At 42.8% G+C, this 15,389-nt stretch overlaps 1 protein-coding gene across 1 annotated transcript; it reads left to right on the top strand.

Annotated features, from left to right (window-relative positions):
* Positions 1 to 12,195: 12,195 nt before the first annotated feature.
* LOC122106212 (golgin subfamily A member 2-like) lies at positions 12,196 to 14,883 on the top strand. Its single transcript, XM_042677508.1, has one exon. The coding sequence runs from the start codon at positions 12,196 to 12,198 to the stop codon at positions 14,881 to 14,883; it is 2,688 nt and encodes an 895-aa protein (XP_042533442.1).
* The last annotated feature ends 506 nt before the right edge of the window (positions 14,884 to 15,389 follow it).

The following is a 15,389-nucleotide window of genomic DNA, read 5'->3' as shown; positions in this document are numbered from 1 at the left end:
GATATCTTAAAGAAGTACTTTTCATAATTGATTTATGGAAAAGGTTTATGTTATTCTTGAATTATTTCATTTTTTAACATTATATGTTGATGCAGTCATGCATTTTTTCAAAATGAACTCTGTCCCAGCAACAGGGAATGTTCTTTTTTGTATTGTAACATGCTGCAATGAGAATATTGCAGTGAAAACATAGTAATGAGTGTGAAAAAGAAGAAAAATATAATGTTGAAAGTTTGCAAAAAAAAAAAACCTCACCATGAGTAGAACAAATGAAGGTGTTCTACAATTGAAAATCAGCAAAGACAGTGCAAAAATGGCATACAAAAAATAAGAATACATAATTATAGAATATCTACAGTATGTCAACTGCCTTAGTAATATTTCAGTGATGTGCTGATGTGATGTTGGATATTATTCATTGAATAAAATTATTAAAATTCAATTTCTTGGTTCTTTTTAAAATTTGCTGATTGTAGCTATTAGAAACTTAAAAATTACTCTGGGTACCTGAGAGGTCTAAGACAGCCTCAGCAGCAGGGGCCTGGCTATAATCCTAGCAAGCCAGGAGGCTGTGGTCTTATCATTGTTCAAAGCCCACTTTAGCAGCAAAGTCCTTGAGACTCTTCCTAAACTACCAAAAAGCCAGAAGTAGAGTTAGGATACAAGTGATAGCTAGCCTTGAGCAAAAATGCTTAGGGACAGAGCCCAGGCCCTGAGTTCAAGCCCCAGGAGAGGTACAAAAAAAGAAAGGACAGGAAGGAATGAGGGAAGGAGGGAAGGAAGGAGGAAGGAAGGAAGGAGGGAAGGAAGGAAGGATGAAGGAAGAAAGGAAGGAAGGAAGAAAGGGAGGGAGGGAGGAAGAGAGGGAAGGGAGGGAAGGAAAGGGGAAGGGAGGGAGGGAGGGAAGGAAGGAAAGAAAAAGAAAGAAAGGAAAGAAAGAAAAGAAGGAAGGGGGGCTGGGAAGGTGGCTTACTGGTAGAGCGCTTGTCTTGCAAGCCTGAGGCCCTGGGTTCGATTCCTCAGCACTACATAAGAAAAAAGAAAAAAGCCAGGAGTGGCACTGTGGCTCAAGTGGTAGAGTGCTAGCCTTGAGCTCAAGAGCTGAGGGACAGCGCCCAGGCCCAGAGTTTAGGTCCCACAACCAGACCGCCCCCCCAAAAAAAGAAAAAATGGAAGAAAAGGAGGGAGGAAAAAAATATAAAAAAAGAAAAAATTAAAAATTATATATGGGGCCAGGCGCTGGTGGCTCACGCCTGTAATCATAGTTACTCAAGAGGCTGAAATCTGAGGATCACGGTTCAAAGCCAGCCCAGTCCGGAAAGTTCGTGAGACATTTATCTCCAATAAACCACTAGAAAACCAGAAGTGGCACTGGCTCAAATGGTAGAGCACTAGCCTTGAGCTGAAGAGCTCAGGGACAGTGCCCAGGCCCCGTGTTCAAGCCCCACAACTGACATAAATAAATAAAAATAAATAAATTTAAATAAATAAATAAATAACATGGGTTGGGTCAGGTCACCCATGGCTCATGCCTTTAGCTACTCAAGAGTCAGAGATCTGAGGATCACAGTTTGAAACTAACTCCAGCAGAAAAGTCAGTGAGATTCTTATCTCCAATAAACTACTCAGAAAAAGTTGAAGTGGCACTGTGGCTCAAGTGGTAGAGCGATAGCCTTGAGCACAAAGAGACCCCAGGACCTGCAAACTTAAAAACACAAAACATATGGAACTTCTTGTTTGCAGTTCACCACTGGCCTAGATTGTGGGAACATGACACAAAACTAGTGCTACCGAAAGGAAAACAAGTACAAGCTTCCTCTGATATGATCGTCACCCCAGTCCTCGTACTGCAGAAAAGATGTGATCAGAATTGCCTACACGCATTGTGGTTGTCTACTTCAGCACTTGCCAGGATTATTCTCCTGTGAATAAGCAGTCTCTCTTCTCTCCTGTAGGGAGAGTTAGTTCTTTCTTTGACTCTGTACTGGAATTGTAGCCCATGGTAATCAGAATGAAGTGGTGGAAATATTGCTCTTTTATTTTTCCCCAAACTCTTTTTATTAGCATACATTAGCCACACAAGGAAGGGGGTATTTCATTGTGAGATTTCCATGTGTGTTCCTATGATGGTGGGAACACGCATGTACTCCCTTCCTACTACAATTTGCAAAGGTTACATTCTTCTATCTTCATTCATGCTGACAATCTACTTCAACCTTTAAGACCAAACCCCTCTCAGGAGTACCTCTACACAGAATCTGTTTTCTCAACTCCACCCCTACTCTTAACAGCTTCCAGGATAGTCCTTTATAAAATTTTCACATGCACTTGCAATGTATTTCAAAAATTTGCACCCTCTATTTTCTCTTTGTCCTCAGTAGGCCCTTAGTAAGTCTCAGTTATCTATATATGCAATTATGTATACAGGTGTGTGTATATGTACATATATGTATTTGTCCATGATTGTAAATGTATTTTAGGTCTAGTTTCCACTTTTGAACAAAAACAATATTGTTTGTTTTTTGTTTGTTTGTGTGTGTGTGTGTGTGTGTGTGTGTGTGTGTGTGTGTGTGTGTGTGTGTGTGTGTGTGTCCCAGTGTTGGGCTTGAATCAGAGCCTGGGAGCTCTTTCTTAGCTTCTTCTATTTAAGGTTTATCCATTCTACCACTTGAGCCACTCCTCTACTCTCAGTTGTTTTGGTGATTAATTGGAGAGAGGATTCTCTCAGATTTGTCCACCTGCACTGGCTTCAAACCTGAATCTTCACATATCAGCCTGTGGAATAGCTAGGATTATAGGCATGAGCCCCAGGCAACTAGCCATAGCTTGTTTTATGAGCCTGACTATTCTCAATAGGCTGTTCTCCAATTTTATCCATTTTCTTTAAAACGACATGATTTCATGTTTCTCTAAACTTTGCATAACTTTCATACCTTAGTATATTTTGAAAATATGTTAGTGTATATATACAATATTAGTATACAGGTGTGCATATATACATATATACATATTCTTTACCCATTCATCTTTTTAAATATATTTATATGTGCATGTATATAGAAATATAAATGTGATGTGAAGCATATGCATGAAGCCTTTTTTTTTTTAATTTTATTTTATTTTATTTGAGAACATACTGTACAGAGGGGTTACAATTACATGGGCAGGATAATGCATACATTTCTTACCAAGCATTGCAGCCTCCTCCTTTGTTTACCCTTCACCTCCCTTCCCAGCCTCCCCGCTCCCCCCCACCCGATCACACCCCCCCTCCCCCCTCCCCCCCACACCGACATTGTAAAGCTGGTTTTGACATGACATTTTGTACTTCTCATTGTTGCAACAGGTCCACCTGAATCCTTAAACGACTTGTTTGTCCCCATCTCCTCCACATGTTATACTGACATCAAATATAGTGAAAGCGGGGGTTACACTGTGGGGGAGGGACATACAAAGCAACAAAGAAATAATCTTATAAATGTGTTAGAAACACATGCATGAAAGAAACAAAAACATTAAAATACATATTTAAGGGTTCGTTTTCCTAACATCACATTATCTGACCTTTTCCGCTTGACTCATACCTATACTAGATATTGCAAATAAGAGAAACCATGGGACCTATGTTTCTTCGGGCCTGGCTTACTTCACTTAATATAATTTTTTCCAAGCCTTTCCATTTCCTAACAAATGGGGAAATGTCATTCTTTCTGATGGAGGCATAGAATTCCATTGTGTATATATACCACATTTTCTTTTTTTTTTTTTTTTTAATTTAATTTAATTTTATTTGTGAACATACTGTACAGAGGAGTTACAGTTACATGGGCAGGATAATGCGTACATTTCTTACCAAGCATTGCAGCCTCCTCCTTTGTTTATCGTTCACATCCCTTCCCAGCCTCCCCCCTCCCCCCCTAATCCCAATCCTTCTCCCCCCCCCCCCCCCCCCCCGCACCAACGTTGTAAAGCTCTTTTTGGACATGACAACTTGTACTTCTCATTGTTGCAACAGGTCCACCTGTATCCTTAAACAACTGGTTTTTCCCCATCTCCTCCACAAGTTATACTGACATCAAATATAGTGAAAGCAGGGGTTATACTGTGGAGGAGGGACATACAAAGCAACAAAGAGATAATCTTATAAATGTGTTAGAAACACATGCATGAAAGAAAAAAAACATTAAAATACACATCTAAGGGTTCATTTTCTTGACATCACATTATCTGACCTTTTCCGTTTGACTCATACATATACTAGATATTACAAATAAGGGAAACCATGGGACCTACGTTTCTTTGGGCCTGGCTTACTTCACTTAATATAATTTTTTCCAAGTTTGTCCATTTCCTAACAAATGGGGCAATGTCATTCTTTCTGATGGAGGCATAGAATTCCATTGTGTATATATACCACATTTTCTTGATCCATTCATCTACTGAGGGGCATCTGGGTTGGTTCCATATCTTAGCTATGGTAAATAATGCTGCAATAAACATAGTTGTGCTGGTAGCTTTAGTGTGGTCTTTTTCGTAAACATTAGGGTAAATGCCCAAAAGTGGGATTGCTGGGTCATAGGGGAGTTCTATGTGAAGTCTTTTGAGGAACCTCCATACTGCTTTCCAAAGTGGTTGAACAAGTTTACATTCCCACCAACAATGAAGTAAGGTTCCTTTCTGTCCACATCCCCTCCAGCATCTGTTGTTGTTAGAGTTCTTGAATTTTTCCTGTTCTAACCGGAGTGAGGTGATATCTCAATGTTGTTTTGATTTACATTTCTTTTATGGCTAGGGATGTTGAACATTTCTTCATGTGTCTATTGGCCATCCTTCTTTCTTCTTCAGAGAAGCTTCTCTTTAATTCTTTCGCCCACTTATTTATTGGGCAGTTGTTTTTTTGAGGATTTGTTGTTGGGTGGTTTAATTTTTTGAGTTCCAAGTATATTTTAGATATGAGACCCTTGTCCGTTGTATGGCTAGTAAAGATCTTCTCCCAATCCGTGGGCTTTCTATTGATCTTGCTAGCTGTCATTTGCCCTGCAGAAGCTCTGCAACCTTATGCAATCCCATTTGTCCTACCTTTCTTTGATTTGTTGTGTTTCCGGGTCTCTATTCATAAAATTTTGTCCTGAGCCAAGGAGACCTAGGGTTTCTCCTATTCCATCCTGTAATGTTTTCAGAGTGTCTGCTTTGACTTCAAGGTCTTTGATCCATTTGGAGTTGATTCTGGTGCAGGGTGATATATAAGGATCTAGCTTTAGTTTTCTATATGTAGTTAACCAATTTTGCCAGCACCATTTACTGAAGAGGCTGTCTTTCTTCCATTCTATTGTTTTAGCTCCCTTATCGAAGATTAGATGGCTATAGATCTGTAGGTTCATTTCTGGGTTTTCAGTTCTATTCCATTGGTCCTGAGGTCCGTTCTTATGCCAATACCAAGCTGTTTTGATTACTATGGCTTTATAGTAGAGTTTGAAATTTGGTATTGATATTCCTCCAGCAGTGTTCTTTCCGTTGAGGAGCGTTTTTGCTATTCGGGGTCTTTTATTGTTCCATATGAATTTTTGGATTGCCTCTTCTATTTCCTTGAAGAATGAGGGTGGAATTTTGATAGGTATTGCGTTGAATTTGTAGATAGCCTTGGGAAGTATTGCCATTTTCACGATGTTAATCTTTCCAATCCAGGAGCATGGGAGGTTTTGCCATTTTTTAAGTTCTGTGTTGATTTCCTTTTTCAAGATTTTAAAGTTTTCATCATAGAGGTCCTTCACTTCTTTAGTTAAGTTAATTCCTAGGTATTTTATTTTTTGTGGGGCTATTACAAATGGAGTTGCTTTCCTAATTTCAGCCACACTTTTCTCATTGTTGGCATACAGAAAAGCCATTGATTTTGGGGGATTAATTTTATAACCTGCTACTTTGCCAAAGTTTTGAATCAGCTTGAGTAATTTGGGAGTGGAGTCTATGGGCTTCTTTAAATACAAGATCATGTCATCTGCAAAGAGGGAGAGTTTTATTTCTTCTTTCCCTATTTGGATCCCCTTTATGTCTGCATCTTGTCTTACTGCTGCAGCTAGGCATTCTAATACTAGATTGAAGAGAAGTGGAGAGAGTGGGCATCCTTGTCTTGTTCCTGAGTTAAGAGGAAATGGCTTTAGTTTTTCACCATTGAGTATAATGCTGGCTGTAGGTTTGTCATATACAGCCTTTATTGTATTGAGGAATGTTCCATGGATTCCTAATTTTTCCAAAACCTTCATCATGAAGGGGTGTTGGATCTTGTCGAGTGCTTTTTCTGCGTCTATTGAGATAACCATGTGGTTCTTATTCTTGCTCCTGTTGATGTGATGAATAATATTAATTGATTTGCGTATATTGAACCAGCTTTGCATCCCTGAAATGAATCCTGTTTGATCGTGGTGTATGAATTTTTGGATGAATTGTTGAAGTCGATTGGCCAAAATTTTGTTGAGAAGTTTTGCATCAATGTTCCTCAAAGAAATGGGTCTATAGTTCTCTTTCTTTGAGGAGTCCCTGCCTGGTTTTGGGATGAGGGTTATGATGGCTTCATAGAAAGAGTTTGGTAGTAAACTTTCACTTTCAATTTCATTGAAGAGTTCAAGAATTATTGGTGTGAGTTCTTCAAGCCCGGAATTTAAGCCTCATAATTGGCACCAAAAATTAAATAAATAAATAGAAATAAGGACTAAACACAAAATCTTTGGTGCTACAACCTTACAGGAAACAGAATAGCAATTCACCAACCTGAAAGCTGTCTTCAAGAACTCCAAGTTTCCTGTTTAAGCCACAGCCAGGTGCAATAATGACAAAGACATCAGGATGATGACTCCATCAGGATAAAATGCAGTCTTCCTATAGCATATCTCTCCTATGTGCTCTCTTTTTCCGCCATATGTTTTTCTAATAAACTTTCCTGTCACCTTTACTTATGTGTGTCTTTTGCCTGAAGTCTTCTTTTGGGAGACTGAAGGACTGAAGTCAATTTAGCTGCATTAAATTTTTTGTATTTGGTGTATCAGCCAGGAAGTTAGGGAATATGGATGTCTTTTTCTGACTTGTAACACCAACCGAATAGTACCAGTCAGTACTAATTAACTAGTCAACCTTGAGCAAATTGCTTAAAACCTCTTGGATCTCAATTTTCTTTCCTGGTAACCTAGGAGCAGTGAATTCAACTTGCAGACTCAGCTTTGAGAATCAGCTCTGTGTATGTCAGGTTCTGTATGTGAATTTACCCTCTATTTCTGCTTCTCTGTTATTGGCTTGATGTCAGTGTCTCCATTTATAAAGCAAATGTGTTCATAAGAGTACCCCCTCACAATGCTAGTTAATTTTTACCATAATGGAACTGTGAATGAAAAATACGGCTCTGTGAATGCTTCCGTGTCCACTAAGCAGACACCAGAAGCTCCACAGTGAACATGGACAAGTCTAATGGAACCAAGTAAGAAATCCACGTCTGATCAGAGCAGATAAACATAAACGTCTCCTACCACACACTTGCTTCTTACCCTCCAAGCAAATCTACTTGTTATCAAAACATCCACTAAGATAAGGTTCGGAAACATTTTTTAAAAATCATGGTAACTGTAAGAAGTGCTTGAAGGTACTTTTGCTACAGAAACACTGACTTCTTACTTGGGATTATGACTTAAGCAGAGCAGGACAAAAGCTAGGCATCCCAGTTTTCTCCATTATAGTAGCTATGTCCTTTGAACCAAGCTATTTTCTCCAGGATGTCACTTTGTAGACATCTTGGTAGAGAGGAGGAGCCGCAGAAGACTAGACCACTTGCCACCCTGCCAATAACTCTTAGGATAACTAGGTCTCACCTGAGTCAGCCTGAGTCAGTGAACTGTCTGGCCCCCTCTGACCACCTCCAGTCACCTCTGATCATCTCTCAACATACCTGTGTCTTGGGACTGTCTTATGAATATTTGTTGCCCTCTGTGCCTACTTCCCTGTTTAAGTGTATAGCTTGTGTCTGAAGTGTTATCTTCCCATGGCATGCCCTCCTCTCTCTGTCCTTCATCATATCTTTTCATTTGATATGTGTAGGTCAGTAGCTGGATTTAACTTGAGACTGGTGGACTTTAGGCCTGGGTTCTGAAAACTCTGGTTTCACCACTGTAGTAATCTACTGTTCTAAAGAATGATGAGCAAAAACCCCACAAAAAAACACAAGGCAGAGTGGTCATTGGAATGTTTCTTTGCTTGTGGAGTGGAAACAGGGAGACAAGATGGAGGGCAAAATAGGTAACTGGTTAAAATTATCTTCAGGTTAAAATTAACTTCAGATTGTCTACCTGTATGAGCTAAGGCAGAGGGAACTTCATTATCTTGCCAGCTGAAACTGGTATGTTGAGATCTTTGTTATTTCTTTAATCCTGAACTCTCCATAGGTCAGATTAAAAAAAAAAAAAAAAAAAGCGTAGTTTCAATTGGGTGACTTGAAACTTCTAGTGTGAGTAACTGCATTTTGATTTTTAGCCTAGTTCCTTAGGGCCTAATGCAGAAGCAAATTTCCAAATAATGCTTCATAGAAATTTATATTACCACCAGATTCTCAATTTTATCAGTGTATAGATTTCCACAAATTACAAAGACCTCTCAAAGCCGAGAGGTGGTGGCTCAAACCTGTAATCCTAGCTATTCAGGAAGCTGAGAACTGAGGAATCCAGACTGAAGCCAGCCTGGGCAGTCCATGAGATTCTTATCTCCAATAAAACTACTCAGAAAAACCAGAAGTGATGCTATGGCTCAAGTGAGAGTTCACTAACAGTAAGCAAAAGGACTCAGGAACAGTGCCCAGACCCTGAATTCAAGTCCAGGACTGACACACTCAATAATACACACACACACACACACACACACACACACACACACACACACACACACACAGATTGCTAAGATCATTTAAACACTAATCATTATCTTTCAGGGCAATACAGCCAAAACATTGTAGTTATCCTTTCTGTTAGAAAGATAACTTTGAGGGGCTGGGAAGGTGGCTCAGTGGTAGAGCGCTTGCCTTGCATGCCTGAGGCCCTGAGTTCGATTCCTCAGCACCACATAAGCAAAAAAGAAAAAAGCCGGAAGTGGCCTGTGGCTCAAGTGGTAGAGCGCCAGCCTTGAGCTGAAGAGCTGAGGGACAGCGCCCAGGCCCAGAGTTCAGGCCCACGACTGGACCAAAAAAAAAAAAAAAGAAAGATAACTTTGACGGATACAATTACCAGTAGGTAATCTGGGAAATCTATTTCACCAACCATTTATGGTTTTCCTTAACTAATTTGGGCCAGGAAAAAAAGAAAGAAAATGAAGCAAATATGTTTTGATATATATTTAAAAAATAGTATTTTTCCAGTGGTGCTGGCAGAGGTGATGATCCCAGATTCCTGGAGCCTCCAACAAAGAATGGAAAGCAGATACACACAAAAGCGTCAAAGCAAAGGGTATAACAGAGTATAAAAGAAAGAAAGGGGCTGGGAAGGTGGCTCAGTGGAAGTGCCCAGAGTTCAGGCCCCACACCTGACAAAAGAAAAAAGAAAAAAAAAGAACAAAGAACAAAAGAAAAAGAAAAGAAAAGAAAGTACACCATGGAAGGAAATGGCAGGATCAACCTATGCAGTTCAGGAACAAATGCACTGTTAAGAATTTTAGTTTTCTAAGATTTAGAGTATGGGAGAAGTTCATAGTAATGACAGTGGGCTTTCCTTAGTGAAATAAGAAGCCATGACTTGGCAGTTTTGGAAGGGATCCACACATAGGCAAGATTCCCATCCTATGATTTTAAACTATATACTTATATATAGTTTATATTTATATATTTTATTTATTCATTTATTAATTTTGGGGGGGTCCGTTCATAGGGCCTGAACTCTGGGCCTGGGCACTGTCCTTCAGCTCTTCAGCTCAAGGCTAACGCTCTACCACTTGAGCCACAGCACCACTTCCGGCTTTTTTCTTTTTGCTTATGTGGTGCTGAGGAATCGAACCCAGAGCCTCATGCATGCAAGGCAAGCACTCTACCACTGAGCCACCTTCCCAGCCCAATATATATTTTAAACTATATTATATATTTTAAACTACATAGTTTAAAATATACTATATATATAAAACAAACTATATAGTTTCAAATATATATTTAAAATTTGTAATCAATGTATTAATTAACAATCAAATATAACCTAATATAAATATATTATAATAAATGCAAATGAATACAAATATAAATTAATAATTAACTATGTCGAAATTTTTACATATTAAATATATTTATATGTGCATGTATATAGAAATATAAATGTGATGTGAAGCATATGCATGAAGCCTTAAGTAGGAGTTTAATTGTAAAAGTCAGGCTAAGGAGTCAAAAATTCTGCTGCTCAATTATTTACCATAGCTAAGATATGGAACCAACCCAGATGCCCCTCAGTAGATGAATGGATCAAGAAAATGTGGTATGTATACACAATGGAATTCTATGCCTCCATCAGAAAGAATGACATTTCCCCATTTGTTAGGAAATGGAAAGGCTTGGAAAAAATTATATTAAGTGAAGTAAGCCAGGCCCAAAGAAACATAGGTCCCATGGTTTCCCTTATTTGCAATATCTAGTATATGTATGAGTCAAGCAGAAAAGGTCAGATAATGTGATGTTAGGAAAATGAACCCTTAGATATGTATTTAAAGGTATTTTTCTTTCATGCATGTGTTTCTAACGCATTTATAAGATTATTTCTTCGTTGCTTTGTATGTCCCTCCTCCACAGTATAACCCCTGCTTTCACTATATTTGATGTCGGTATAATTTGTAGAGGAGAGGGGGAAAAACAAGTCGTTTAAGGATACAGGTGGACCCGTTGCAACAATGAGAAGTACAAGTTGTCATGTCGAAAACGAATTTTACAACTTTGGTGGGGAGGGGGAGGATGGGGGGGGCGGATGGAGCCTGGGAAGGGATGTGAAGGGCAAACAAAGGAGGAGGCTGCAATGCTTGATAAGAAATGTACTCATTATCTTGCCCATGTAATTATAACCCCTCTGTACAGTATGTTCACAAAAAATAAAAAAATAAATTAAAAAAAAATTCTGCTGCTCAGATGCCTTAGTTTGGTCAGGTGTGACCTGGAGGTTTTCTGGCCCTTGGGAGAAGTCCTAACCTGTAATCACTACACTGATCTACTGGGTGAGGACCTTAAAACCAGGTGAAAAAGGTGGGCTACAGTTGGGTCCAGATGTGAGACAAAAGCATACACATATCAATGGGGTGTTAGAAGGTCCCTGGCAACTTTTCAGCTCTGATTCATTGCTGGAGTAGAATCCCAAAAGAACTGGTTAAAAGCAATGCCTTCTCGTATGGGAACGTGGTCCAAAAGTGGGAGAGGAGCAGTAGCTAGGAAATGGATCCAGCACTGGATCCAGATGACAGGATATCAGATCTGCTACCAGGACCAGGATATTTCCAGGAAGGTGAAGAGGAGTTGTGGAACTAGGGCAATCTTGAGGGAATTGATGGCCAACACCTCAGAGGCAAATTCTAAGATATGAAAATATGGGGCTAAGTTGTGAAATGAGGAAAGGGCCTATAAAGAGACTCTCTCTCCTGCCAAGTACTCACTCACCACTTGAGCTCTGGGATCTGATAATGTTGCCTGAGATTCTGCAGCACTAGAGAGGTAAGGGCAGTGATCTGAGAATGACCTCTCAAGATCACTCAGTGAATGCAATTGTGTGATGGAGGTCATGGTCATGAAAAGTTTCCAGTACAGCTAAGCAGGATGCCAGCTAGAAATGGTCCTATCCCATCCCCCCAAGTGGCCTGGGCTGAGTAGGGGAGGGGCCACAGGAGCAACTCTCATCCTGAACACACTGATTCTGCTTGGATCACAAGATTCTGGCCACACACCTATTGGTTATGTTTCCCTTTGGCCAATGGGATACAAGATTTGGGGCCACGCCCACATTCCATGCTGCCTAGTAGCACTGGGATCCCCTCTATTGGCTCACACCACTACAGGAGTTGAAGGAGGTAGAGGTGGTGGTGAGTGGTGAGTGGGTGAATCGAGGTAATTTTGGAGAAATAGTTGGAGGTAGAGTTACTGGTGATAGAACAGAGTTGAGTTTAGGCAGCCTGGGAATGTGGCCCCCCCACCTTCGCCGTCCCAGTGCTGGGATGCCTGAGAAAAAAAGAGAAAAAAAAGTAGCTGCAGGAAGGAAACTACTGCAACAATACCAGCAGAGGAATGGTCCTGCTAGACCTGCAGAATCCAAGAAGAGGAAAATGAAAGAGGGAGGTAACCCCAAGACAAACACCGCTGGGGACTGTCCTTTACTCAAGGGTGCGGCCCAAGACCACGCAGACCCTGAGCCTCCCCCTCCCCTGGGCACTGTCACAGCTGCCAGGGTCCAGAGCGTCACAGGTCCCAATAACACCAAGGACCTGGAGAGACACAACCAACACCTGGTGCTTGCCCTGGACTCCAGCACAATACAAAAGCAGCAGCTCTGCATTGAGATCCAAGAGCTGCAGGATCAACAGGGAAAAGACAAGGAGAAGATGGCCTGTGTGCACGAAGCCCTGAAAGCAGAGCTGGAGCAGCACAAGCTGTCGATACAGATGCTGATTCGAGAAAAAGCAGACTTACAATCTGCCCTGGCCCACAAGCAGCAAGAGGCCGATGAAAGAGCACTGGAGCAGGAGGGTCTTACCAGCTGCCTGCAGGCTGCACAGCAGCGCGTAACAGAGCTAGAAACAACATTGTCTGCAGTCAACACCACGCAGAATGAAACTGAGAACAACAACATAGAGCTCATGAAAGCCCTGAATCGCGTGAAGCTGCAGCTCCAGGAAAAGGCCAGAAGTATTGAAGACCTGGAGGATGAGAACACCGAGCTGCAGGAGAGGCTGGAAGTGCTCCTGACACAGAAGGCCGACATGAAAATGGAAATCCACAAGTTCCAAGAGGAACTAGTGGAGCGGGCAGAGTTGGAAAGCCAACTCAACAACATGAAGGAGTTGGTGGCAAAATTAAAGGAGGAGAGAGACACCTTTGCGGAGGACCTGAGGCTGGAGAGCTCCACGGGGAAGGAGAAAGTCCAGCAGCTGCTAGAGCAGGTGAGCCAGCTGAGAGAGGAGAAGGAGCAAGGGGTGAGGCAGGTGTTGGAGTTGGAGAGCAAGCTGGTGGAGCTGAGAGAGCAGCTGTCAGAGCTGCGGCCCCCAGAGCCGCCTGCAGGGCCAGCTCAGGCTGAGCAGCAGCTGCAGGCCCACACCCTGCAGTTGCAGAAGGAGCTCAAGACCCTGGAGGAGCAACTTCACCTCCAGGTGGAGGAGAACCAGAGCCTCAGTCTCCAGAACCTGGAGCAGCAGCAGCGGCTGTGGATACTGGAAAAGAAGGCTGAGGAATGGGCACAGCATGCCGAGGACCGGCGCAAGATCCTGGAGACCATGGAGAAGGAACAGGAGACCTTGAAACGCACACTGGTGCACAACCGCCAGCTGAAAGAAGAGCTGGCCCAGCTGCAGGATGCCTTGCAGAGGCTGAGCGCTGAGAAGGGGGAGCTCGCCAGCATCCTGCACACAGAGCAGCAGGAGAAGACAACCCTGCAGGCGAAGCTGGATGAGCTGGAGGAGGAATTCAAAGAAGGAAAAGACGTGGCAGAGTTCAAGCGCCAAGCAGCTGAGGATCTGCAGGAGCTGCATGACAAGTACCTGGCCCAGGTGCAGGAGCTGAGCGCCACCTGCAAACAGCACAAGGCCACCAGCCAGCAGCTGATGTCAGAGAAGGAGGCCCTGCAGCAGCACCTGCTGAATCAGAGCCATCTGATGGAGCAGCTGAAGCAGGAGCAGGTGCAGAGCAAGTTGCTGGCCCAGATGGAAAGGGAGAAGTTACAGGACACTCTGAAGTGTCTGGAAGCAACAAGACAGGAGAATGCGCAGCTGCGGGCCCAGCTGAGCGCCCTGGCTTTCCCCAGGGAAGATGAAGGCCTGAGCCAAGACGAAGACAAGGGTGAGGAGGCGACTCCCCATGATGTGACTGTTCCAGACGACGTAGACAACCCGCAGAGCATGTGGGATTTTTACATGGACGCACTGTCCATCGCAGAAGGCAGGAAGGCGAGGATGAGCCGGCAGCTGCAGGAGCAGCAGGCCCGCTGCGGGTGCCTGAGTCAGCTGGCAGCCCAGTGCCAGAGAAAGCTGGAGAGCCAGGCCGCCTTCCCCCAGCGCTGCATCCACAGGCTGTTCGGCAAGAGGAAGCAGGACACACAGGCGCCCAAGAAGCAGCTGCACATCTGCTTCCCCGAAGACCTGGCCAGCAAGGGACACCCCCAGAGTCACGTGGATGACCTCCACCATCGCTGCAGCCAGCTGACCCAACACCTGACCACCATGGAAGAGACCATCGTGCTGTACAAGGAACAGCTAGAAGTCCTGGAGAAGCTGTGTCAGGAGAAAGAGCAGTGTGTGAGCCAGCTGTCCCAGGAGAAGAGGAGGAAGAGGAAGGAGCTGAAGGAGCTGTTGCTGCGCCTTACAGGGGAGAGCACAGAGTGCCAGGACATGATGCTGGCAGCCGCCCAGGCCCCTGCTGCCGAGGCCCCCTCAGACCTCTCAGTCCCCCTGAAGACCAAGGTCAGGGAGGAGCGGCAAGGCTGTGAAGATGTGCATCTTCAAGAAAGCTTGAAGCCTGTCCCTGAAGAGGCTGGGGCGCCTGGGCCCTTGGAGAGCCCCACTGCAGAGCCTCCTGTGCCGCTGCTGCCTGCCATCCAGCCCCAGCAAGAGCCCACAGACGGGGGCGAAGAGTCCTGCCTCCCTTTCTTCTATAAGCCACAAGCAGATGATGTATTTGAAATCATCACCATCTAAAGACATGGCCTTCTATTGTCTAAAATGTATTTATAGCATGATGATGGGTAGCACTGTCTAAGGCCTTACTTTAATGAGTGGCACTTGGGGAGGAGTATCCATATCCCAGACAGAGCAAAGTCTGCTGGGAGTGGCCTAAACCTGAAGGACATCTAACAGTCCACTTGTTGTCAGGGAGGGGGCCCAGATATGGGTCACCATTAAGAGAAAAATAAAATGAAGATGGGAGTGATGGTAGGGTTCATAATTCATGTTTTATTAGTGACATTTTATGAAGTGCTTCTTTATTCATATGCTCACTGCATTATTTTCAGATATCTTAAAGAAGTACTTTTCATAATTGATTCATGGAAAAGGTTTATGTTATTCTTGAATTATTTCATTTTTTAACATTATATGTTGATGCAGTCATGCATTTTTTCAAAAAGAACTCTGTCCCAGCATCAGGGAATGTTCTTTTTTGTATTGTAACATGCTGCAATGTGAATATTGCAGTGAAAACATAG

This window comes from Dipodomys spectabilis, unplaced genomic scaffold, assembly GCF_019054845.1.
Source record: "Dipodomys spectabilis isolate Male_0828 unplaced genomic scaffold, ASM1905484v1 ptg000039l, whole genome shotgun sequence".
In the NCBI taxonomy this organism is placed as follows: domain Eukaryota; kingdom Metazoa; phylum Chordata; class Mammalia; order Rodentia; family Heteromyidae; genus Dipodomys; species Dipodomys spectabilis.
The sequence above is the reverse complement of the archived record's forward strand: the minus strand, read 5'-3'. Positions and strand labels throughout refer to the sequence as shown.